The sequence below is a fragment of the Spinacia oleracea genome, chromosome 4 (assembly GCF_020520425.1).
Source record: "Spinacia oleracea cultivar Varoflay chromosome 4, BTI_SOV_V1, whole genome shotgun sequence".
Classification (NCBI taxonomy): domain Eukaryota; kingdom Viridiplantae; phylum Streptophyta; class Magnoliopsida; order Caryophyllales; family Amaranthaceae; genus Spinacia; species Spinacia oleracea.
In genome coordinates, this window is record NC_079490.1 from 171,095,617 (window position 1) to 171,122,561 (window position 26,945).

General features: G+C 34.9%; 1 protein-coding gene and 2 long non-coding RNA genes across 12 annotated transcripts; 1 reads left to right on the top strand and 2 right to left on the bottom strand.

Moving 5' to 3' along the window:
- Positions 1 to 1,354: 1,354 nt before the first annotated feature.
- Positions 1,355 to 6,084, bottom strand: LOC130472281 (uncharacterized). The gene is made up of 3 exons (XR_008932325.1): positions 5,734 to 6,084; positions 4,204 to 4,254; positions 1,355 to 1,878 (listed from the first exon to the last, which is right to left on the bottom strand). It is a non-coding gene; the product is annotated as an uncharacterized lncRNA (long non-coding RNA).
- Positions 6,085 to 6,197: 113 nt separating this feature from the next.
- Positions 6,198 to 16,070, top strand: LOC110787875 (pleiotropic drug resistance protein 1). Of its 2 annotated transcripts, XM_056842854.1 has the most exons (19): positions 6,198 to 6,811; positions 7,427 to 7,636; positions 7,807 to 7,891; positions 8,352 to 8,511; positions 8,981 to 9,057; positions 9,403 to 9,456; positions 9,558 to 9,648; positions 9,738 to 10,039; positions 10,235 to 10,516; positions 10,702 to 11,018; positions 11,135 to 11,295; positions 11,465 to 11,568; positions 11,689 to 11,845; positions 11,932 to 12,464; positions 12,762 to 13,052; positions 13,153 to 13,236; positions 13,638 to 13,999; positions 14,531 to 14,957; positions 15,561 to 16,070. In XM_056842854.1, exons 1-19 carry the CDS (start codon positions 6,486 to 6,488, stop codon positions 15,828 to 15,830), a joined length of 4,293 nt encoding a protein of 1,430 aa, XP_056698832.1. In that variant the 5' UTR covers positions 6,198 to 6,485; the 3' UTR covers positions 15,831 to 16,070. The 2 variants fall into 2 exon arrangements, with proteins under 2 accessions (XP_056698832.1, XP_021848204.2); XM_021992512.2 differs by lacking the exons at positions 6,198 to 6,811; positions 7,427 to 7,636 and adding an exon at positions 7,676 to 7,714.
- Positions 16,071 to 17,167: 1,097 nt separating this feature from the next.
- On the bottom strand, positions 17,168 to 23,374 carry LOC110787874 (uncharacterized). 9 transcript variants are annotated; one of them, XR_008932328.1, is made up of 5 exons: positions 23,158 to 23,374; positions 20,539 to 21,219; positions 20,284 to 20,354; positions 17,925 to 20,098; positions 17,168 to 17,409 (listed from the first exon to the last, which is right to left on the bottom strand). It is a non-coding gene; the product is annotated as an uncharacterized lncRNA (long non-coding RNA). The 9 variants fall into 9 exon arrangements; XR_008932332.1 differs by having other exon boundaries at positions 20,539 to 20,689; positions 23,158 to 23,373; XR_008932327.1 differs by having other exon boundaries at positions 20,539 to 20,775; positions 23,158 to 23,373.
- Between the last annotated feature and the right edge of the window lie 3,571 nt (positions 23,375 to 26,945).

A 26,945-nucleotide genomic window follows, 5' to 3' on the forward strand; every position in this document is an offset into this window, starting at 1 on the left:
TTCTGGTCAATTAATCCCATATTATATAGTCCTATAGATGTAAGATTAGGGGACGACTTTTTAAATTTGATGCGTTAAAAATGAATGGTCTAAATTAATTTTTGTACCTCCATGCATGGTTTCCATTTTACTCATATATATTTGAAAATGACTAAATGTGTTTATGCACACATTGTTTTTTTTCAAAACGGTTGATGTAACAGACTTTACGTTGAGTTCAAGGTTTTGTATTCCAATTATTTGATATACAAAATTAATCATAGTACGGAGTACTTGTTACGGAGTAGTAATTATACTTTGTTCTTTTCTTCATGTACGTACTTTTTAAACATATTGTTTTGGTGATATTTTAATTCCTCGATGTCAGCTAGCGACGATGTACCATAGAGATTAAATGTGTGACTTATGCGATGACGAGAGCAAAGAAAAAATAAAAGATAAAATGTTACAACTATTTTGAAACCTCGAAAAAACTCTCATATATTAAAAAAAAGAATAAAATATTAATTTTAGAAGCACGTGTAGCTAAAGAGCCGAGGGCGAACAATAAGTAAAATCTAAGAACGCTTCAAAAGTGGCTCATCTAGAAGACCGGACAATATAAAAAGTAAGCTTCAAATCTAATTAATAAGTTCAGATATATAAGTTTAATTAGGTCCAATCAGATTAATATATAAGGTCTAATTAGTAAGTTCCATTGTAGTCTAATCACTTACAATTAATAAATTCTGAATAAAACGCACCTAAAGTACACATGATGTAATAAAGTGAATTTAAAAGCACAATTAGTTTGAGAGATGATGCAAAATACAAATAAGTAAAATCGAAGAATGCTTGGAAAATGGTTAATGTAGATTCTAGAAGATTAGACAACATAAAATGGGACGTAATACGTAATAGATGATATCACTATTCACATAAAGTTATGTAGAACTCTACAACGCTCTACTCCAAAGTGGGGTGGAATCTCATTATACAATTGTTGATTTTTAGCAATAAAGTTAGTCTTAATTAATGGGTTAGTTAATTACGGAGTACTTATTAATTTTATTAATGGGAGATCTAGAATCTAGATGATGAGGCGAATCTTTGAGGGGTCCTCATTTCACATGTGTACCGTGATTTTGGATATGGGATAAACTTGGTAGGCTAGACGGATTCCTATACAATAAGGGTATTAAAGAGCCGAGCCGAGCCTCGAGCCTCGAGTTCGAGTTCGAGCTCGAAACATTCAAAGTGAGTTCAGTTCGGCTCCAAATTCAATAGGCTCAGTTGAAACTCGATAAGATCGTTTGAGGTTGATCATCAAATATGTAATTAAGAAACATGTTTATGAAAAATTTCAACTTTTATATGTTAAAAATAAGTAACTATCTATACTACTAAAAGAAAGCATACGTGACACGTGTTGCTTTGTTTATGGGTCGTTCACTTCATATAATCTTCATATACATAAGAAAATATCAAACATGGTTTGTGTAAGGTTCGAACCCCTAACTTTGAGGTCAAACAACAAAGTTTTTACCACTAAGTTATTACATGTTTGATGCTATTTGTCTTCCGCTTCTTTTCGTGTTTCTCAAGTTCTACAGATACTTCATGGAGACTCCTAGTGGCCATTGGCTTAACATCAGTGTCATCTTCTATAATGGAAACTCAACTACATATTGCCCTGGTAAAATCGCATCGCGTAGATGGTGTTCGGAAGGCATGTCCAACAACCACAGACCAAAACAAGAGGAGCACTCATCCCTTTCGTTATGTAATCTTGTGGGTTTTGTTAATTTAGATTGTGTAATGGTCTATAAAGACCTTAGTGTAGTTTTAGCTTGTGGTTTGTGATTGTGTAATGACTCTTAATTTTCTGCAACATTAAGCCTATGTCAAAAAAAAAAAAGTAAATGTAAGTGTTGTTTACGTAGTAACCCAGGGCATTGCCCGAGCCCAAAAACTAGTTAAAGATTAATTTGTGCACAAAATTATTTTATTAAAAATACAAGTATTAAAAAGAACTCGAGCTTATTCAGGAGTTTTCGAGCCGAGTCATTAATAGCTCAAGCTTGACTCGTTAAGATTTCGAGCTGATCTTGATCTCGAGTCGAGCTTGCTCGAGTCGAGTTTTAATCGATTTTTATCGAGCCAAACATCAAGTAGTTTTCGAGCAGCTTCGGTCATTAACACCTAATTACCGAAAGTACTCCGTAATAAACAGGTGGTTTATTTTTATTTATTTTTTTTGTTTTAAAAAAAAAAAGAACAGCTCGTTTGATTGTGAGTTTGTGACTTGTGAATGCATGCGGAATTGTGGAGGATGTGGTCTTATGTGGACTCTTTCTATTGCTGTCTCTTTTGACTTTTTTGACCTTGCGAAGAAACAAAATTCCTTCCCCTTGTGGCCTTGTCAAATGTGTCCTACAAGAACGTTACTCATTTACCCGTTAATTTGGAGTTTGGAGGGTCTTAAACTTCTTAACTCATTTTTGTGGGGGTGTGATATGATTTAAGAGTAGAAAAGTTCACATCTAACAAAATAAGATAAGATAATGATAAATCTAATATATATATAAAGGAGGCATATTTACTGAAATATTAGAGCGCCACCTACGATTACTAATGGTTTCGGCCAATGAAAAATAAGACTTCGAATTTATTTTTGAATTAAAAAAATCGATTGCCACGTAGATAATTAATTAGGTGCCACGTAGATATTCTAATTAATTAATTACTAATATATACAACTCCATATAAAATCAAACACTCTAAAAATTAAAAAAATAAATCTAAAATAAAATTCATCAAAAATAAAACACTAATAAAAAATAAAATAAATAAAATTCAATTTAAAATCAAACATTAATCCAATATTAGAGCACCACGTAGGAAATTAATGGTTTCAGCCAATGAAAAATAAGATTTCATTTTAGATTTATTTTTTAATTATTATAGTATTTGATTTTGGATGAAAATGTATATAAGAAATATTAATAATTAATTAATAAAAATATCTACGTGGCACCTAATTATTTATCTATGTAGTCGAGTGCCACATAGATAAATAATTAAGTGTCACGTAGATATTTTTATTAATTAATTATTAATATTACACATGTACAATTTCATCCAAAAACAAACACTCTCATAATTTTAAAAAAAAATCTAAAAAAAAATTCAATGCAAAATAAATAACTAATCTAATCTAATATGTAAAATTGGTATATACATAGGAGTTCTATTTAACATAACAATATAATAGAATCCGTGCATTGCACGGGCTAAAATCTAGTAATATATATAGGTGAATATTATGATAGAGTATAAAACTAATTTTGGGCCTTAAACCATCAGCTTAACCTTTTGGTTGAGTTGGTCCTTTGACATGGTATCAATGCCCAAAGTGAAATAACTCGTGCTGGATATGAGGAAACCTATGTAACATCCACACTTTAAGCCCAAAGGGCTTTCATGTGAGGGGGCGTGATAGAGTATAAAACTAATCTTGGAACTTCAACCATCAGTTTAAGCTTTTGATTGAGTTGGTCCTTTGACATATTATACTACTTTAATTTATCAAGAAAATGCAATAAACCTCGAGTTTCTAATAATCCTTGAAGTAAAATGAACTATTTGCCACCTCTAAATTGACAACGATGACACTAGTTTTTAACCAATCAAAGATTAACACACGGCCTAACCTAGCCAAATTCTATCAGTTATCTAAACTTCTAGGATACTTAGAATAGATTCGTAGACCAGGTCGATTATTGTTATATAGATTCTATATTATAATTTTTTTTAGTTAAAAGGTTAATGAATACGCGGCAGAACCACTTTATTTTTCAATTAAGTGATATTATTTCGACTTGCAAATATGGCATATCTTGTCTAAGCAAAATTCTGGAAATGACATTTTAAGAATAGTGGAAAAATACTCAAATACGCTTCCCAATCCGTTAACCATCTGTCATACAATATGTTCACCACTTCATCCACAACTCACGCAAGTTGTAAATCTACCCTGACCAATCATGGATTAGGATGCCCCGTTTCATCGTATTTCAACTTGACCCAACCTATCATGAACCGGTTCAGTGACCACCTAAAATTAGAAATACTATTATTTTTAAGTTTTAATTTCGACTCGCCAACCGATATGCGCGCACTCAAACTCCCCAACAAAGAAAATAAATGAGAAACAACAGTCACCTTTTCCTCTAGAAGGTCCAGCTTGGTTGGTCAGCTTGTGCTACACTCAGCCTACACATAATTAATAAGACTACATTAATAATTAATTACTAACCTAGTCATTTCTTTGCCTAAATTGACAACTACTACTTTCTTTCACCAAACTATTTCTTCTACTATGGGACATATAGCCAAATCATTAGTATTTCAATCGTATTTATACAACTAGTTTCTTATTTCCGTATTAGACTGTCTTATACTTTCTACATACTCAACTGATATACTATTAAACATGTTTTGACAGTTAAGTAAATATCATACAGTCTAATAAGAAGCTGAATGTCAATAAAGTTTAAAAATATTTAAGTACTCCCTCCGCTCTTGAATGTTAGTCCCATTTCTTAATTGAGTTATTTTTTTTTATTAGTTTTTTTTGGAATTTTTTCTTATTTGTCTAACATTTATCCTGTTTATACCCTTACAAATATCCTAAATGTCCACTTGTTTACCCTCAAGTAAAATTTTATCCACATTAAACCCCCAATTATTTATCTCTCCTATCACATGGTTATATTCAATTGAAATTCATGTGATAATTATAATTTTATTAGATTGTTTTAGATTTCAAACGAGATTTACATTTAAGAACGGAGGTTGAAGAGAGTAGTCAAAATGGAATATAATTTTTTACATTTACAACGGCTCAGAAAAGCCATCTTTCTATTTTAGCAAAGTGACTTTATATTTTATTCCTATAAGATTTTATGGTTTGTGGAATTTACGTTTAGAAAAAGGGGTTTATGTTGTATAACGGCTAATTCAATCTAAATATATATTGTTAAGTCAAATCCCATATCCACTTTTTGAGAGAGAAAATATTGACTATGAACAAAGTAATTAATTGTTATTTTATGATTCTAATAAAATAAATAAAAATAAAACTGTACACAAATATCTAAAACTTCCATTTATAAATACATCTTCTTTTTCTCCCGTAATTATCCATATATTTTATTTACGATTTGGCCAACATTGTCAAATGCTAAAATTATAAAACGACAAAAATGCATGAATGATTATAAATTTTAAAAACAATCCCATAGGATATTTTTGTTCATTGTCACAAAATGACACATTTTTTAAATAATTAATTTTGTCTGTGATCGAATGCAACTTGTCTAAATTATTGAAGTAAATAGTTTGTTGCCTTACAGACTAAAGTATACAAAGATTCACCAAAGGCTGCTAAGAGCCTAGGACAAATAAATCATTACCGTAGAAAATTACAAAATGATCGAAAAATTAAGAAATAATTTAAATTCTTGGGTAAGAAATGATGGCATGTCATTAGTCTGACAGTTAATAAATTATTGGACGATCTTCTACAAAAAATTTAAGTTGCAATTCACGATTATTACCTTGATGAAATTGGAGTGCGAAAAGGTTTAATATTATAATAAAATCAGTAAATTCGTGAATATGCATCAACAATCAATAATCAACTTTCGACATATTTAACCCAAATATTTAAAATGTTGCGACATAATTTACCTCTTTTATTTATCCGGATGAAAAACGTACAGGAGCATCCTCGAACAAATGAAATGATCAAACCTTGAATACATCCATCACGAAAAAAAACATCCCCGAAAATATAAATCTTTTCAAAATAATGAATAGAAAAATCAATAAAAGAAGGCAAAATACTCCTAAATTCCTAATTAGACTTGTCTTAACCCAAATAGTAGAAGAAATTACAAACGTTGTTAATAATAAAATGAAACAAAAAAGATTAAACCGTAAAAAAAGTAATTCCATCAGAAAGTCCCTGGAAAATGGGAAAACACTTTAAAAATTGAACGACTTTCATTTCAAGTTTTCAACCCTTTGAATGAAAAACTTCTTAAGGCCGCCCTTCAACTACTTTCTGTACGACCATTAAAGAAACTTCCTTTCTTTCTTTCTTTCAAAGATCTTCTCCTATATAAATAAAACCCCATCACCCATTTCGTCATCAAACCAATTCATTCATTAATTCATTCATTTTCACATCTTTTCCTTTTTTTTTTTAATTTGCTTTAACATATTGGCAAACATAATCGGTCCACACTTTATATAAATACATAATTAAACCCACCTTTTTATTAAAACATACTACAAATTACAAAACTTCCCATACACTTCTTAGTTCTTAGTACCACAAACAATTTTTGAAAATCATCACATTTGTCATTTTATCGACGACGACGAAAAAACCCCCAGAAAGGAATAGAAAAAGAGTTTTATATTGGTCGAATTGAAGTATGGACGGTGCTGATATTGCAAAGTTTGGAGGGAGTTTACGGCGGAATAGTTCGGTATGGCGGAGCCAACGGCCGGAGTCGGTGTTTTCGCAGTCGACAAGGGAGGAAGACGATGAAGAAGCTTTAAAGTGGGCTGCTCTTGAGAAACTTCCTACTTATGATCGTTTAAGGAAAGGTATATTGACGGCGTCTCATGGTATTGGGAATGAGATTGATGTTCATGCTCTTGGATTTCAAGATAAGAAGAGTCTTGTTCAAAGGTTGATCAATGTTACTGAGGAAGATAATGAGAAGTTCTTGTTAAAACTCAAGAATAGAATTGAAAGGTAACTTTATTTTCACTGTTTACTAGAATGAGAAAAAAATAAAATAAAAAAAATACTAGCCAGCGAAATTAGCTGGCTGGCGTAGTACATCTAGCTGTAGGTGTACTCGAGAATAAAAGTTTCCGGCCAGCGAAATTAACTGGCGTGGTGTGGTACATCTAGCTTTAGTTATACTCGGGAACATAATGAATGACGTGAAATAGAAAAAAAAAAGTTATCGGCTAGCGAAATTAGCTAGCTGGCGTAGTACATCTAGTTGTAGGGGTACTCGAGAATAAAAGTTTCCGGCCAGCGAAATTAACTGGCCTGGCGTAGTACATCTAGCTATAGTTGTACTAAGGAACATAATGAATGACGGGGAATTAGAAAAAAAAGTTACCGGCCTACGAAATTAGCTTGCTGGAGTAGTACATCTAGCTGTAGGTGTACTCGAGAACAAAAGTTATCGGCCAGCGAAATTAGCTGGCTGGCGTAGTACATCTAGCTGTAGGTGTACTCGAGAACAAAAGTTACCGGCCAGCAAAATTAACTGGTTTGGCGTGTTACATCCAGTTGTAGGTGTATTCGAGGACAAAATAAACGATGTGAAATAATTTTTTTGTTTTTTTATTGCAGGGTTGGGATTGATATTCCGACAATTGAAGTGAGATTTGAGAATTTGAATCTAGAAGCGGAAGTATATGTAGGAAGTAGAGCTCTACCTTCATTTGTTAATTTTTTGACCAATATTGTAGAGGGTGCCTTGAACGTCTTACATGTACTTCCTAACCGAAAGAAGAACTTAACTATTCTTCATGATGTTAGTGGTATGATTAAGCCTAACAGGTAAACTAATTAAACTCTAATTACTTAAAATAACATCAATTTTTACTATTATGTTAGTGGTATGATTAAGCCTAACAGGTAAACTAATTAAACTCTAATTACTTAAAATAACATCAATTTTTATCAATTTTATGTCCATTTCTTGATGCTTTTACATGAAATTGTTGTAGGATGACTTTGCTTTTGGGTCCTCCAAGTTCCGGGAAAACATCTCTGCTTCTTGCTTTGTCAGGAAAGCTTGACAAAGAGCTTAAGGTACTTACTACATTAGTCCTTTTTTACAAAGAATTGTTCCACTTGTTTTAGTATTAATACAAACACTAATTAGTTTAAACACGTTAAATAATTTCTGATGCATGCCTTTGAAACTTTGTCCCTACCAGGACATGTCATATAATCGTTTTCTCATGTACGAAGTACTTGCTTTAGGTGTTTTATTCACCTGTTTTTCACTTATTTTTCCTGAACTGAACTTAACTGAATTTATTAGAACTTATCAAAACTTATTTTAGTTATAAGTTGTACTTGGTCAACCATTATTTTTCCTGAATTAATCTTATCTGAACTTATCTGAATTCATATTTCTTGAAATAAGTGGGAATAAGATGAACAGAACAAAGCCTTAGTTTAAACACGTTAAATAACTTATCCCATGTACATTATTTTTTAACTTTGAATAATGATGTCATTAATAATGTTTTTTTGACATGAACAGGTATCTGGTAGAGTAACATACAATGGACATGATATGAATGAGTTTGTACCACAAAGAACAGCAGCTTACATTAGCCAACATGATGTACACATTGGTGAAATGACAGTGAGGGAAACCTTTGCTTATGCTGCTAGATTCCAGGGTGTTGGATATCGTTATGGTTCGTTCTTTTTTCCTTTAGGCCCTATTTGGTTCACTATTAGTAAAGGAAAGGAAGAGAAAAGAAAGGAAGGGAAAAGAAAGGAAAAGAAGGGAAGAGAAAGAGATTTTATTTTCCTGTTTTTGGTTCAAGGGAAAGAAATGAAGGAAAGAGAAAGGAAATATAAATGACAGCTTTTAATTTTCTCTTTCCTTCCAAATTCCTCCAATTTTGAGAGGAAAGGAAAGTGAAAATTTTATAAAGGAGCTTTCCTTCCAATTCCCTTCCTTTCCTTCCACTTCCCATATAATTATTTGTACCAAATACAGGAAACCTTATTTTACCTTTCCTTTCTTTTCTTTTCCTTCCAATTCCTCCCAACCAAATAAAGCCTTATTTTTTTATTTTTCTACTAAATGATGAATTGATGATGATTTTCGAGTGCTCGTTCGATTACTAATCATTCTACATTCTGTAAATATTTTTGCAGAAATGTTAGCTGAGTTATCTAGGAGGGAGAAAGAAGCTAACATTAAGCCTGATCGCGACATTGATCTTTTTATGAAGGTATTTTTAAAACTTTCGAAAGTTTTAAGCCTCATTCTATTCGACTTATTCTATTCGACTTTCAAAATTATTTGTGGGTAAAAAATATATTGAAAAAAATTATGTTTTTTGAACTGAATTGAACTTATCTGAAATTAACTGAACTTAGCAGAAGTTATTTTATCTGAAATAAGTCAAGTTGAACAAAACATGACTAGAAGTTTAATGTTTCACCAATTGTATGTCTGTAAGATTACATGAACTTAAAAAACAGAGAATAAAACAGGGGACTCTGTATTTTACAAAACTCTTAACAAAAAAGTTTGAGGTGAACTAATTTTCTTTATCTTGTAATCAATCCTATAGGCTTCAGCAGTTGAAGGCGAAGAAGAAAATGTCGTTACAGATTATATCCTAAAGGTATTTCCATCTCTAAAAGTTTCTATCTTTTTTCAATGAAATGCAACCAAATTTTTTACATTTGTGTAATCTTCTGCTGAAAATGTTTACAAAAAATACAGATTTTAGGACTAGAAAACTGCGCCGATACCATGGTAGGAGATGAAATGATCAGAGGTATTTCAGGAGGGCAAAGAAAACGAGTTACAACCGGTAAGAACACAATCATAGTAATAGAAAACATGTACTAAAATCATCACTCTTTTCTTATACTAAGACTTAATTTGTGTGCTTAAATATAGGTGAGATGTTGGTTGGTCCAGCAAAGGCGTTGTTTATGGATGAAATATCAACTGGTTTAGACAGTTCAACTACATTCCAAATTGTGAACTCAATCCGACAATCAGTTCATATTCTTAATGGAACTGCTGTCATATCTCTCCTACAACCTGCACCTGAAACATACAACCTTTTTGATGACATCCTTCTTCTTTCGGATGGTCTTATAGTGTACCAAGGTCCTCGAGAACATGTTCTCGAGTTCTTTGAGTCTATGGGGTTCAAGTGTCCTGACAGGAAAGGTGTTGCAGATTTCTTGCAGGAAGTAAGGCTCTGTTCTTTTTGGCTTAATTTCAGTTTCAGTGCTTATTTTTCAGTTCAGTCCAGCTCACTGTTTTTCAGTTCAGTTCAGTTCAGTTTAGTTCAACCCTGTTCTTTTTTGCTTAATTTCAGTTTCATGACTTATTTTTCAATTCAGTTCAGTTTTTTCTGTTACTAATGAGATGATTTGTGATAACAGGTGACATCAAAGAAAGATCAACAACAATACTGGGTGAGAAGTAACGAGCCTTACCATTTCATCCCATCAAAGGCATTCGCGGAGGCATTTAAGTCTTTTCATGTAGGAAGGAAGATAGCTCAAGAACTCGGTATCCCATTCGACAAGACTAAAAACCACCCAGCTGCTTTAACAACAAACAAGTATGGTGTTGGTGCAAAAGAGTTTTTCAAAGCTTGTATGTCTAGAGAATACTTGTTGATGAAGAGGAATTCCTTTGTCTACATCTTTAAGCTCTTTCAGGTTTGTACACCATCTTTTAATGAACTCGATGAAGCATACTACCTCTGTTTCATAAGGATCTTTACAGTTACTATTTGCACAAACTAAAACAGAAAGTATAAAGATAATTTTGAAACAGAGGTAATATATAGTGATTAATTAACTGGTTACTAATAATGTTTCTCTATTGAATTGGTGTTTATCAGCTTACCATAATGGCCATCATAGCAATGACTGTGTTCTTCCGTACCGAGATGCCTAAAAGTGGCACCACAGACGGTAGCATCTTCACCGGTGCACTGTTTTTCTCGGTGGTGATGATCATGTTTAATGGTATGGCAGAAATGTCAATGACAATAGCTAAACTACCGGTGTTCTATAAGCAAAGAGACCTCCTGTTCTTTCCAGCATGGGCATATGCTCTTCCTGGTTGGGTCCTTAAAATCCCAATAACCTTATTTGAATGTGCTGTTTGGACCTTCATCACATATTATGTCATTGGATTTGACCCTAATGTTGGAAGGTACTAACCCTTAACTCTTTAAGTTCTTCCCATTTTGGGCATTTTCCCATTCATCCTACCTTGTTTTATAACTTAATTAGCATGTTCATTTGATAAAATATGTGCTTTTTTTGCAGGTTGTTTAAGCATTACCTTATATTGGTACTCGTAAATCAAATGGCTGGAGCACTATTTAGAGCTATTGGAGCACTAGGAAGAAATATGATTGTTGCGAATACATTTGGATCCTTTGCATTGCTCACACTCTTTGCCTTGGGTGGATTCGTTCTCTCACGAGGTATATAACTCTATTAAAATAAAAGTAATGACACATCAGGAAATAACACGTGTCATTCTTGGTGTGTCTTTTAGTATATATATATATAGTTATTGATGATTTATTGATTAATGAAAATGATGATCAATGACTAACCCTCCATGCTAATGGTTTTCGGTTGTAACAACAGATGATGTCAAGCCATGGTGGCTTTGGGGTTACTGGTCTTCACCTTTGATGTATGCTCAGAATGCTATACTTGTCAACGAGTTCCTTGGACATAGTTGGAATACTGTATGATATCTTCACTTTCATGCTGCATTTTGTTGTGACATTACCTTAATTTTTGATATCTTTCTATAACAGAATTTTTTTCAACTTGTTTTTAACATTTTGTATCATGTAATGTCACAGATTCTTCCAGGAAACAATGTAACACTCGGAGTACAAGCCATGACAAGTCGAGGCTTTTTCCCTTACTCGTATTGGTATTGGATCGGTGCAGGGGCATTAGCCGGATTTGTCATCATTTTCAATTTCCTCTACACATTTTCCCTCACATTCCTCAATCGTAAGACCCTCTTTAACACTCACTCATTTTACTTGCTAAATCCGTAATGTTTTCTTATTAAGCTAAAATTGTGTTTGTACATTCAGCATTTGGAAAAGCTCAAGCAGTTCCAGATGAAGATGATGAAAAGAACAACAAAAGAGGAGGCGCTATAGAGTTGTCTTCTCAAGGAAACGGACATGGAATTGTTGTTGAAGCAGCACAAGTGAAAAGGGGAATGGTCCTTCCATTCGAGCAACATTCCATCACCTTTGATGACATTCGATATTCAGTTGACATGCCACAGGAAATGAAAGACCAGGGTGTGGTTGAAGATAAGTTAGAGCTACTTAAAGGAGTAAGTGGAGCTTTTAGGCCTGGTGTTCTGACGGCTCTCATGGGAGTCAGTGGGGCCGGAAAAACCACCCTCATGGATGTTCTTGCCGGTAGGAAAACCGGTGGTTACATTGAAGGAGATATTAAGATTTCAGGTTACCCAAAAAAGCAAGAAACTTTTGCTAGAATTGCAGGTTACTGTGAACAAAATGATATCCATTCACCCCATGTTACTGTCCATGAATCTTTGCTATATTCCGCCTGGCTTCGTTTGTCTCCTGATGTTGATGTTAAGAAAAGAGAGGTAAGACTGTAACCTAAATATGGTTTATGCACCCTGTTTTAAATGAACATATACTTCAAATACAAAGAACATATAGCAAATTAACTAATAGTTCAAATATCCACTTGTACATGTACATTGAAATCATTCTCCATGTTGTTCATTAGATTCTCAATGACTGTTCATCTGGGTGCACAACACTGTGCACCAGGGTGTATAATCCAAATTACAGACTGTAATTGTACTTAATATCGTCATGTTTTATGCAGCTACATTGTTAGATGAACTTATGAGTTTTGATTTCCTTTTTTTATGCAGATGTTTGTGGAAGAAGTGATGGAGTTGGTTGAGCTAACCACATTGAGATCAGCACTTATAGGGTTACCAGGTGTGAGTGGTTTATCAACAGAACAAAGAAAGAGACTTACAATTGCAGTTGAGTTAGTTGCAAATCCTTCAATCATCTTCATGGATGAGCCAACTTCAGGGCTTGATGCTAGAGCTGCTGCTATTGTAATGAGGACTGTCAGAAATACAGTTGATACAGGAAGAACTGTGGTTTGTACCATTCATCAACCTAGCATTGACATTTTTGAAGCTTTTGATGAGGTAAATAATTTTGTCAATTAAAACCTTTCAGTCTAGGTAATTATCTTTCTAATTGAATACTAATAATGAAGGGTTTTGCATGGTTGTTACAATAATGCAGTTGTTCTTGATGAGGAGGGGAGGTGAAGAAATTTATGTTGGACCCTTGGGACATCATTCTTGTGATCTAATCAAGTACTTTGAGGTAAACTACCATTGTAAATTTGTTAGGAATCGAACCTGAGACCTTGGGTATTATACAATAAAGTCTTAATTAACCACTACTCAACCTTTGTTTTTGTTTACAATAAGGAAACTAATTATATTATATTCTTAATATTTCGAGTCCTGTTCCGTCGCTAACCTCGCACACCCTCAAAACCGCCCCTGCTACTACTTTAACAATCAGACCTGGTTATTGGACAGGGTAACCCAATCAATATAGGGTTTAAGTCATGTTAGTAGGGCTCTTATTGGATATGACCTTTATTGGACATGGTCAATATGGATACCTTCGTATTCACCTTTTTCGCATACGAATTTTTTTTTCTTTTCATTTTTCCTTGTTCGTTTATTGACCCGTCCCATATCGGCCCGTTTTTGCAGAGTGTACAAGGAGTACATAGGATCACAGATGGTTACAATCCAGCAACATGGATGTTGGAAGTCTCAACACCAGCACAAGAGGTAGTACTTGGTGTAGATTTTACACAATTTTACAAGAATTCAGACTTATACAGGAGAAACAAATCTCTGATTCAAGAGTTAGGAGTACCAAGACCTGGTTCACAAGACCTCTATTTCTCAACCATATACTCTCAATCGTTCTTGTCACAAACTATGGCTTGTTTGTGGAAACAACGGTTGTCTTACTGGCGTAATACTCCGTATACTGCTGTTAGATACATCTTCACCGTGGCCATTGCTCTCGTTTTTGGGACTATCTTCTGGCAACTTGGAAGTAAAACGTAAGTTCTTATTTGGTTTAAGATAGAGCTGTCAAACGTGTCGTGTCTTGTCGGGTTGTGTCCGTGTTCGTGTTGAATATAAATGGTTGAAAAACCTTTTAACACTAACCCGACCCATTTACTAAATGTGTCGTATCGTGTTGACCTATTTAACTAATCATGTCGGAAACTCTTGACACGAACCCGTTTTTTTCGTGTCCGGTTCGTGTCGTGTTGTCGTGTTTGTTCGATAAAGTTGACTCCATTATAAGGCTTATAACCCAATACATTAAATTACTGGTTTTTTTTCTTAAACGGTTTAAGTCGTTACAATTAATTAAATGTGTCATATGGTGTTGACCCGTTTAATAAAACGGGTCATAAACCTTGACACTAACCCGCTTTTTTCGTGTCCGGTTCATGTCGTGTTACCGTAACGTGTCAGATTTTGCCAGCTCTAGTTTAAGATTCTTAAGTCTTAATTAACAGAAACAAACATGTAATAAACATTGTACTAATTGATGTTCATTTTGGTGTTTTTCCTTCTTTCAGGAATAGACAACAATACCTAATCAATGCAATGGGTTCAATGTATGCTTCTGTCCTATTTCTTGGAGTGCAAAATGCATCATCTGTACAACCAGTAGTTTCAATAGAAAGAACAGTCTTTTACAGAGAAAAGGCAGCAGGAATGTACTCAGCTTTGCCTTATGCTTTTGCTCAGGCTATGGTTGAGATACCATACATCTTCCTACAAGCAGCAACATATGGTATCATAGTGTATGCTATGATCGGGTTTGATTGGACCGCCGCCAAGTTTTTCTGGTACTTGTTCTTCATGTTCTTCACCCTCCTTTACTTCACATTCTACGGCATGATGTCTGTAGCTATCACACCTAACCACCACGTCGCTGCCATCGTTGCTGCTGCGTTTTACGGAATATGGAACCTCTTCTCTGGCTTCATTATCCCTAAACCTGTAAGTTCCTCTAATCTTTCGACAATGATAATGCATGTGTCGTGCATATCCTGTTCTTTTGTGCTGAACTAAACTGAATTGTATGTTATTGAACTGAATTTTGCTGAAATTCAAGTAAAAAGAACAGGGTGTGACACTAGATCAATAATGTTACTGCACATGAACTAAACTGAACTGTAACTGAACTTAACTGAAGTGTATGCTACTAAACTGAACTGAAGTACTTAACTGTATGCTACTGAACTGAACAACTCAACTGTATGCTATTGAAGTGAAGTGAAGTGAAGTGAACTGAACTGAATTTCGCTGAAATTCAACAAAAAAGAACAGGGTCTATCACTAGATCAATAATGTTACTGCACACGAACTAAATTGAACTAAACTGAATTGTATGCTACTGAACTGTAACTGAACTAAACTGAACTGTAACTGAACTAAATTGAACTGTATGCTATTGATCTGTAACTGAACTAAACTGAACTGCATGCTACTGAAGTGAACTGAACTGTATGCTACTACACTGAACTTTGCTGAAATTCAACTTCGCTGAAATTCAACCAAAAAGAATATGACCTAATCTTTTCTTTTCTGATGTAAAAACAGAGAATTCCTGTGTGGTGGAGATGGTACTACTACCTTTGTCCCTTGGCTTGGACATTGTACGGATTAGTGGCATCACAATTCGGAGACTTGCAGGGTATCGTCTCAGATAGTCAACCCAACCCGCAAACAGTTCAAGTATGGATCGAAAACTACTTTGATTTCAAGCACGATTTCTTAGGGGTTGTTGCAGGGATTATCGTTGCCTTCACCGTTCTCTTTGCAGCCATCTTTGCTTTTGCTGTTAAGACCTTCAACTTCCAAAAGCGATGATTTTGAGTCATTTTTGGGCTTAACCCACCTATAAGTATACACAATTTTTGTTCTTGTATTTATAGTTTGAGCGGTCTTAATTTTGTACTATACGTAGATTCTTTTGTTTAATTTTATTTTTACATGAATAAATGATCGTATATATGGGATAGATAACCAAGCAATTCAGTATATATGTAACATGTATTATATGGAATAGTTAACCAAGCAATATAATTTCGTTCAATTTTTGAGCATCAATGTTATTGCAATTTTAAGCTTTCTTATTTTTCCAATTCTGAATAATGTTTCCATAGGATTGGCGAAGCTACGTGTGGGCTTAGATAGGCCATGGCCACCCTAAAATTACCAAACATATAATAAAAGTTTCACTTATTGTAATACCCCGAATTTTTAAAACTCGATTAATTATGCTTAATCATTTTTATTTAGCTAAAATCGTTTTAAATCCTAATTTCGAACTTTATTTTAATTAACGAAATTTTATTTCACTTGAATTTTTAATATCGATTACACGATTTATCTTTCAAATTTAACAATTTAATTTACGAGCTTAAGCTATTCTTTAAATCTTAATTATTTCGTAATTTATTTCGGATCACTACTACAAAATAGGCTTATAGCAACAACAATAAACAGTTACCATAGATCAATTAACCGTTGCAATAGGCCTATAGCAACGGTTTAAAAACCGTTACCAATAGGGGGCGTTGCTATAAGTCTATGGCAATAGTTTCCCGGATTTAGGCAACAGTTATGATAAACTGTTGCCATAATTAACTATGGCAACACTTTTTATAGGCAACACTTTTAACCTATGGCAACCGTTATTCAACAACTTAAGCCAACATTTACACATTTAAGGCAACAGTTTTCGCCAACTTAAGGCAACACTTATTAGTTGGTTGTTGGTTGAAGTTTAAAACTAATGCAACACTTTCTTACACTTATGGTAACACTTCCAATTGTATCTATAACAACATTTTTTATTTAGTTTATGGCAACACTTTTAGTTTTGATTATAGCAACGCTTTCAATTGAGCTTACGGCAGCTCTTTTAGTTGATGTTATGGCAATGCTTTCGATTGAGCCTATGACAACACTTTCGATTGAGCTTATGGCAACGCTTTTGATTGAGCTTACGGCAACGCTTCAATTGAGCTTACAACAACGGTTTCAATTGAGCTTATGGAAACACTTTTAATTGAGGTTTACGCCAACACTTTAAATTGAGCTTATGACAATGCTTTCGATTGATCTATAGCTGTATTCTCAAATGGATTTAGTTATCCATATACATTTAATAAATATGAACTACATATAATAAGATTTTCATATCTCATAAGTTCAAAAAAAGTAAACATTTCAAATAACTTAAATTCATAAGCATAATATACATCTATTCCAGTTGTCTAGTTAAAACAAATATTGTTCTAGAACTACCTCTATTAAAATAAAAAACTCTCACAATAATCATTAGATTTATTTTGTAAAACCTATCTAATATTTATGTGCGCCAAAACCCTATAAAACACAACATACTTAAAGTAGCTCGTAATTCTTGACTGTATGCACCATCCTGCACAACAAACGAATCAAGTATAACATTTTAATAAGAATTCATTATCAATGAATAAAATCCAAATACTTAAGAAAAAAGAAGTTCAACATGAATGACAAAAGATAAACCTTAAGTCAGATTAACACATATAGCAATGGCACACTTGGACTTTTGGACATGTACCCATGAGTCAGATTAACACATATAGCAATGGCACATAGGTTTTGATCGTAGCTTCCTGATGAATTATATGGTGACAGTGGTGTTATTGTCCCTTTGCTTTCCCCCTAACAAAACAAAATAGAGCACAGAAGTGTGTTTCACAATCTCAGGGGTGATATTCTGGTGGGCTTCAGTAAATGGGAGTTTGATGTATCGAAACTAAACAATCCATTTCCTAAAGACGAGGGTAAAATTCATCTATGGGTAGGCTATGAAGATAGCTTAAAATTAATGCATTTGAAAGAAATTACAAGTATATTTCATGTTTTTGATGATTGATACAGACAAGATTGAAGAAATAAAAAGATAACCTCAATGTAGATGAAATGCTCTGCCTTTTCAATTAGTGAGCAATAAGCCTAGTTGTTGGGGATACTTTGTTCTGTTCGGCTAGCTAGTCCCAACAGATCATCTACTGACACTCCCAATAACCTGAAATTTACATTCATGCATATTCAAATCAATATCATATTGATTGGACTGCAAAGCAAACATTAATTTAACATTGCATCTCAGCTTTATTTAACACTGCAAACCAGACATTAATTTTATTAATATAACACTGCAAACAGACATTAATTTTATTAATACAACATCACATCTCAGCTTCTTTCTCTCTTTCCATCCAGGTTACATGGGACAAATCCAAATAAATCTTGAACATCCAGATTGCTTAAATTCAACAGTAAGGAAAACAACTAACCAAAAGAATATTGCAGATTTACAGGAGCTACTTGCTCATATATTTTTCCCAAATTCTGTCAGTAGGAGAAATTTACCTCAATGAATCCGCCGCAACTCGGGCCTACTACCCGAGCACTTGGATACCACACACCTCGAAACTTCACAAATGTAAACACTACCACTATAGCAGCAAGCCTCAAATGAATTCAAATTGCAAAGTAAAGGTCAGAGTAAGTTCTGTATCACAACATTAAGTATCTTTGTGAAGGATAACTAAAATAAAAATATGCTCCAATATCAGTTTATAAAATCCAGAAATAAGTTCAATAAGTTCCATACACTACTTTGTTGTAAACAGATTGAGTTATATACAACCAACATGGTCAACTTTGGAACAAAACACACGAAGTCAACATTTCAGGTTATAAAGGAATTCCTAAGGCACACAGTCCAAATTGCACAAAAGCACCAGCAAGCCATGTGCAGCAGCTGCATCAAAGAATAGCAACTGATGCAGACAGTACCAGTAGCTCATATGCAGCAGCTACACCAGGCAGTCAAGAACGTCAATGCACCAGCAGCAGCAAAACAAAGCATCAAGTATAAAGCAATAGCTGCATAAGAACTGCATAACATACACTAGAAAAAACAACAAGCCTGTATAAAGGACTACAGTCAGCAGCTCCAGCAAGCCTGAACAGAAGGTTCCTAGCAAGCCTGTTTTGAGTAAGTTCAAATTTATATGCTTCAATTCAAGTAGAATTAAAAAAAAATTATATATTATACATATGAATAATTTATTTGAAATTAATTAGGAATAAAGAGACAAATAAGAAAGATCATACATACTTGACTATAGTTGTTTTCTAACCTTGAAACACTTTTATTTAAATGACTATCCAATCCTATCCTAGAATATATAGTATGATTGGGAAACATTGACCACAATACCAAACACAGCATAGGATTAATCAGGATTCAAACCACGGGCAGGGCTTGGTTTGTTATAGTCATTGGCGTTAGACGAGTGCACATGGCAAGTATAATTCAAATGTTGAATGCAGAAGTAGATTTACTAATGCATGAACTAGGCATCTAAGTTTTCTTAATAGACCTTCCATTCCGAGGGTCTCGGCCCAGGTTCGACACCTATAGAGCTGAGTTGTGATACAAGAACAACAATAACACCAGTTTATATACAACAAGTACTAAGGTTTGGGGTTTGTTAATGTCAATGTTTTCCACTCATACTATATATGATCTCAATGAGAGGCAGGTCAATAACTATATTACTCCGTTATCATGCAAAATGCAAGACCATGCGTCAAAAGTTTGTTAGAAAATAAGGGAAGGGGATATGATAAATGGGGGGGGGGGGGAGGGAAGAAAGAGACAATTAGAAGGTGCGAGGACATTTTTTTAATTTGGGAGTAGTACTAGAGTACTGTAAACAATTTCATCAGCAATATACCCATATCGCTTTATATTCTCTCCTCTTGAAAATCAACTCCTCTCTATTTCCATAATTCTCAGAGTCAGCATTTAGCTTTATTCAATATATTCCCTTGCCCTAGTATTCCTTTCCCCAACCTCAAGGATTTATTTAGGAGGTTTTAATTTCAGCAGCATAACCCACTGCTTAATAAACAGATCAAAAGCTGCTCGTTCTTCCCCAAGAGAACAACAAAATCGTAGCATACCTTCCTCGACACGAAAGGTCGATGCAGCTCACATCGTCATTTTCCGGAATGTTTTTTTGCATATATATATGTAAGAAGTTTATGCATTCATATTCCACATCCTGCACATATTAAGAGAATTATGAAGACTCACTACCTGTAATTCTCAACAGATCGTCTTAACATATACCCTCAAATAATGGACTTACGTGTTTTTAAAAGAAGACACAAATACTTAATGATCCAAATTAAAAAATTAATTCGTTTTTCAAGAATATGAAATAAATTGATAAACCAAGAAACTTACTCAAATAAACCACGAAAAAGCTTTATATTGCATCAATGGTGTCAATTTAGAGATATGAAGAACTCAGAATTCTGCAATTTAGAAAATTTCATTAGGAAACCTAAATTACCGAATTCGAACCCTAAATTGACAAGAATAAAAAGGATACAATTGCAATTGATTTGTTATAAAGTCCAATCAAACATATCTAGTATCTCGTTTTTTCCATTAACTGATAAAATATCTAATCGTGAGTAAAGAAAGACAGATTCATACCCTTGCAAAAACGGAAATTTCAATGGACCTCCAAAGGAAAAGGTGTCACATAATGTAAGAAAAAGGTCTGGTTGCATGATACTGATCTGTCTCAAGAGGTAGAAAAACTATGGTGCAGTGTGCACGGGACTAGCTAGGAAACCTTGATTGCCTAAGCCAGAACATAAGTGACATTAATAATTGGGACATAATGTAACTGCTACATTTACTTCCTTTAGTTTCTCCACAAGCCAATCCCTACATAACAGATAATAAAGAACAACAGGAATAAGTAAATCTAAGAATGTAACAACCAAAATGCTGGAAATTTTCTTTTGTTGCTGTCTTGCTTACAAGCATGTTCTGGTTCTTTGTTCCTCTAATTAAGATATTTTGAAACTTCAAAGAAAAATCTAAACCAATCCTTCTTCCAATACCCCCAACCCCACAAAAAAAGGGTAGGGTGGGTGGTACCGCTCAGATTGCGGCCAATCTTCCTAACCGCGCGCGGGCCGGGCCAAAGAGAGTAAGTTTTCCAGTTGCATACTAGAAGTAGAAATGATGTGCGGTTGTTACACATCAAAAACTGTTAGATGCATCGGGAGACGACAAACTGTGGTTGTTTCATTCACTAGATGATTGAAATCTACAAACTTGATTAGTTCACAAAACCTGAATTATACGTGTAAGAGATCTTTCTGCCTGAACAAGAAAAACTTCTTGTCAGTTTGTAGTTTGAGTTCTTAACAGATTCACAATCACATATAGTAATCCATAATCCATGGAAATATTCTTCATGTGTCTAAGTTCAACTTAGCTTTAAGCAGGAGGAATTACCATGTTAATCAAACACATGTTCTGTAACTTTTCTCAAAGACAACCAATTTTACACCAGGATTTTTGGCAACCATGTATCTAACAGAAAGAACCCAGTAACATCACATGGTCAGATTTTTCATGCATATACCCAAAAGAAAACAAAAGGGGAAGATCAACCATCTATAGATTAGTCACTTCTGCTATAGTGACAGAATACGGAATCACTGTTGGACCAGCAAACTCATGACCAAGATCTAACATTTCGCACAGAAAATATGTGTTTCTGATGTTGATTGCACTCTGCAGTCTACAGTCAATATTTTCCGCTTGATTATAAGGATGTTTTATGTCCTAATTTTCTAGAGCACATTCTTCATCTACCCCTGTCTACACAATAGCTCGAGATGTTAATTACTTGATTATACAACATTGCAGGGACCTTATGAGAAGGAATCAATCTTTGAAACTAGAGTATGAACAATAAGATGGGAACAGATTAGCAGATTGCTTAGCTAAGGACTGTAGAACTACTAATGTCATGTGTAACCAAGTTATTTTGTCGGATATTCCACCAGACTTTATTTCTGATGTAATTGAGGTGGACAGACCTCCCTAAACTTTCTTTCTTATGGTAAATTGACTCCCAGCTTCCATAAAAAAAAGATAATACCATCAGAAAAGAGCAGCCACGACTAATTCAAATCAAGCAAATCACATATAGACACATTCATACATGTGTTGAAGCACAATTTCATTCTACGGGATAACATCAGGATAACATATAACATAGCAAGCATATAAACTAGAACCATCTATCAGGATAACATCATAATATTTGGCTCTGACTAGCAAATATCTCAGTGGTGCTGAAATGCTTGCGTGTGGGCTTGCAACACATGATTCACTTAGCATTGTCTGTTCTATTGCATGTCGTTCCTGATACCGCGTTCTTCCTGTTAGTGATGCATTATACTTACTACACTTCCTTGAACTTGACAGAAGCTTCATCAAATAGAAGAACATCTAGTAAATCTGTTCAGTAATGATTTTTCTGTTGTTGAAACTTCCCTACAGGAGTTCACTGATGTTGTGTCTCCTGACAGTATGATCAACGTACTTCATAGGTTTGCTTTACTAATTCGTGAGTTCTGATATGTGGCTATTAACGTTCTCTATGGTTGACAATTTTCTTTCTAGGACTTTGAGCTCTACATTGTTTTAAGGCACTGTCTTGTGCTCTATGAATGAATTTATTCCCAAGGAAAAAAATTAGGTAAAAGTTAATATGCCACAAGCAGGTATTTTAACTTTTAACTGGGACTTTAACTGGAATAATGGGGATTAAGTGCTCAATCATTTCACACCACTGAGAGATTTTCTAGCAAGCATATAGACTAGAACCATATGTAACTGTTATGATTGTCATCCTAATGCCAAATCCAATATAGAACAGAGTAGCAGAATAGCAAAGAGCAACAAAATAGCACATAGCAGCAGTATAGAAACAAGAAACTGAAAGAAACCAACAACAATATAGAAACAGTAAATTAAAACTCAACATCACCACCGAACAACCACTTGATCCAGAACCTTTAAATGTTTAATAATTAACCCGAAATAACCCATTGGAATCAACAAATGCACGCATGATAAAAATCAACCAAATTCCCCAATCGACAAAAATCCCCAATTAACCGAATTCCCAAATCAAGAACCCTAATTTAGAACTCTAAACAACACAAAAAAATTCCATTATAATCGGTTTAAAACCTAAACAGAAAATTTTTGAAAATTAAACATCAAATTTGAAGAGATACATACAAACTAACGTGGTTCTTCTCGCCAATTTAGAATCGGATTTCGCCACTTTCTCTATCTCATCTAGAGCCGCAATAGCCAATTCATAAATTCCAATCTACAATCTCCTCTTGATTCAAGGAACGAACGATGATGGAAGATAAAATACAAAGACGAGGAGGGCGAAAGAGAAAGAACGCAGAGGCCTCTTAAGGGTTTTGGTTAGGGCTGTCAAATCTCAACCCGAACCGTTGAACCCGCTGAAGGAAATAATGCCCTTGGTCCAAGTATGCATTCAATGTTAAGTCTAATAATTGCGGTTCAGTATTAATTAACAAGTTAATAATTCAGTGAGATCAAGTGAGCTGAATGCCTGACTAGAGGCCGCTTCAGTTCAAGTGGAATTAATTATATTAATCCACAGCTTACTCTTGACTGAACCCGTAGAGTCACACAAATAGTACGTAAACGGATCAAGTATTTAATGGCATTAAATACTCCATCTATGGATATTCGGAATCGACGGATCTTGGTTTCAGTGGGAGCTGAGATCGTCACAGGCAAGAAATGAATACTCCGGAAACGATGATATTGTCGGAAACGGAAATATGGATCGTATCGGAAATATAAATATTATCCAAGTCGTAGATGTTGCCGGAAACGGAAACATGGTACGTATCGGAAAATATTATCGGAAATGGAAATATTGCCGGAATCGGAAATATTGCCGGAAACGGAAATATTGTCAGAATCGGAAATATTATCGGAATCGGAAAATAATTCCGGAAACGGAAATATTAAATATTTGTTCGAAACGGAAATTGATTCCGGAATCGGAAATATTAAATATTGTTCGTATCGGAAATGAATTCCGGAACCGGGAATTTAATCGGAAGCGTATCGTACGAATAAACATCGGACGAGCTTGCTAGACGCAAGGCCTAGCACGAAGCTAGGCCCAACGCCTAGCAAAGCCCGCGCGCGACCAAAGCAAGCAAAGCCCAAATGCGAGAGCAAGGCCAGCAGGCGCGCGCCCCTCGTGGGCTGCGAGCACTTGCTGGGCCTGGGCTCAGCGCGCGCGCATGGTGCCCCTCGTGGGCTGCTGCGCCTGCGTGTGTGTTTGTGCTTGCGTACGAAACCTTGATCGGTTAGGATTCGTATAAGATTGATTTCCTAAGTCTACTAGATAAATTAAGTGATTGAATTTTAGATTAATTCTGATTCACTAAATCGTTTCCTAGTAGGATTCTAATATCCGATACCCATGCCCTATAAATAGGTGATCAATGCTCACAATTTATATCGAGTATTCAAGTATTCAAAGTGATTTTTGAGAGCAAAAATTCAGTCATACAATTGCCTATATGTGCCGAAAATTCTAAGTACCTTAAGGGCGATCCTAGTTGGTCAAGCTTAAGGCGGATCCGGACGTGCTGTGGACTATCTACGGAGGGACGACACTTGCAGTCCTAAAGACTTGTTCTTGTTCGGTTCGGGCGCAGCTAGGGAAGGCACGCAACAAAGTGTATGCATCTAAACTATGCTAAATGATTATGTGTAAATAATATGCTTTCCTGGCTTTATGGTTTTTCCGCATGATTTATGAATTGTCATATGTATCATAACCTAACAGTGGTATCATGAGCCTCTTATTATTTTCATAATCTAAATTGCATGAACATGGTTAAATATTACAAATTTGCAAGAATTAAAAGGGGTGATTAATTTTCGTAATTGTTAATTAATTGCAAATTGCGTTTATTTAATTATACGTACGCAGTTTTTCGGCAGTTTCTTCGTTACTCATCCAAATCGAGTGATTTTTGTGTCAATTCCGCATGTAAAAGGCATTCTAAAATTTTGACAAAAATAATAATTTTCGGCCGAACCCAGAATTCTCAAATTCGAAGCCTAACTATGACTTTTCGGAGGTTTTAGTTTTTCGAATGCAAAATTTCGTAAATTTAAGATGTTAAATTAAATATTTGCGATTCTTGTTGATAAATCTTGAATTTTTGATTGACCTACTGTATATGTTTAACAAGTTTGAATGTCTAGCCTTGTTAATTATGCAATCTAATTTGTAATTATGATTAATTTGTTGAAAATTGGAATAATTTAGAATTAATTTGATTTTCATAATTGGTTATAATTTAATTAGATACCTATGATTAAAAACCACCATAAAAATTGTAAATTTATGTTAAATTTTAAATTTTATGACCTAGACTTGAATCCATGTTAATCGGAAATCAATTAAATAATAAATTTTCGATTTTTCGCCCTAAAATTATGAAATTAATATTATTTATTAATTTGTCATTAATTTTGAATATAAAGTTTAAATTTTTATGCGATTCGCTCATATAACTTGCACGCACAAAGCAATGGACGCTACGTGTTACCCTTAAGGGGTGTTGTATAGTGCGGGCATGTGACGACGAGCAAGGGAGCTCGTCGCCCATGCGGTACGAATGCAATGAGCAAGGCCATGGTGCACGAGCACAAGGCAGCAGCCCTGCCTTGTGTCGTGGGCTGTGTGCGATGGGCGAATGGGCGAGGGCGAGAGCAAGGCACGAGCAGTCGCGTGTGGGCAGCAAGCGAGCTGCGCCACAGCGCGCACTGCCTCGCGCAAGCGTGCGGAGCCTCGCGCGCAGCGAGCGCAAGCTCGCGTGCCACGAGTGCTACGCCCCAGCATCGATCGCTCACGCGCAGCGAGCGCTATTGTGCGTGCGACAAGCGCTGCGCCCAGCGATGGCGTGCAGCGTGCTTGTTGCGACGTGCGACAAGCGCTGCGCCCAGCGATGGCAAGCAGCTTGCTTGTTGCGACGTGCGACGAGCGCTGCGCCCAGCGATGGGCTGCGGCAGCATGCTCGTGCGTCGAGCGCTGGCGCGCGCAGCGAGCACTAGCTCGCGTGATGCCTTGGGATGGTGAGCAGCAGCGATGCGACGCAGCGCATGGGCTGCGCGCACATGGCCAGCGATGGCTGTGTGCGTGTGGCCCATGGGCGTGCGATGCGTGGGATTGTTGCGTTGCGATTAGATCATTTTGAAATTTTTAATTTGAAATTTTCAGTTTACGTAATTTTAATTAATTTTAAAATTGATAATTTAAATTATTTTCTTGGATTTTAATTTTGAATATTGTAATTATAATAAATTTTATTTATTCTAATTATTTTACTAAAATTAAAATCATGATTTAATTTAAATACGACTGAAATTAAATTAAACTTTTGGATTCAATTATAAATTTATATGAGCTTTAAATTTTAATTAAATTTGTATGTTTCCGGTTAGACTAAAAATACATTTTTATGTTTAAAATTAGTAAAGCATATGAATTTATTGGTTTAAGTGGGAGCCCCTTTTAGTCATAAACTCTTGATTAAGTCTACAAATCCTTAAGGTTAAAACAACTTGATTAGAATTAATAAGGACTTAATAATTTGTGGATTATTGGTGCCCTTGATTAATTGCTGCAAATGTTTATGTGATGCATAATGTGTTTTACTAACCAGCTATGTGGGCCATTCATGATAATGAATGGGTGAATGGTATATATTGTATATGTACTGTTTTGCAGGTTATGAAGTGACTAGTATGGCCCAAATAGGATAGAAAATATGGTCTGCGTACCATTAATTTGAATGTAATTGGTCTAAAGTACCAAAGTTGTTTTTCAATTCAAATATGGTCTGCGTACCATCAAATAGTTGTAATTAGTTTTAATGATAACTTATCCTATTTGAAGAAAATGGTGCCTCCCACGGAGATTTTCAAGACGGACTTTGAAGTTAAAGCTTCAAGAT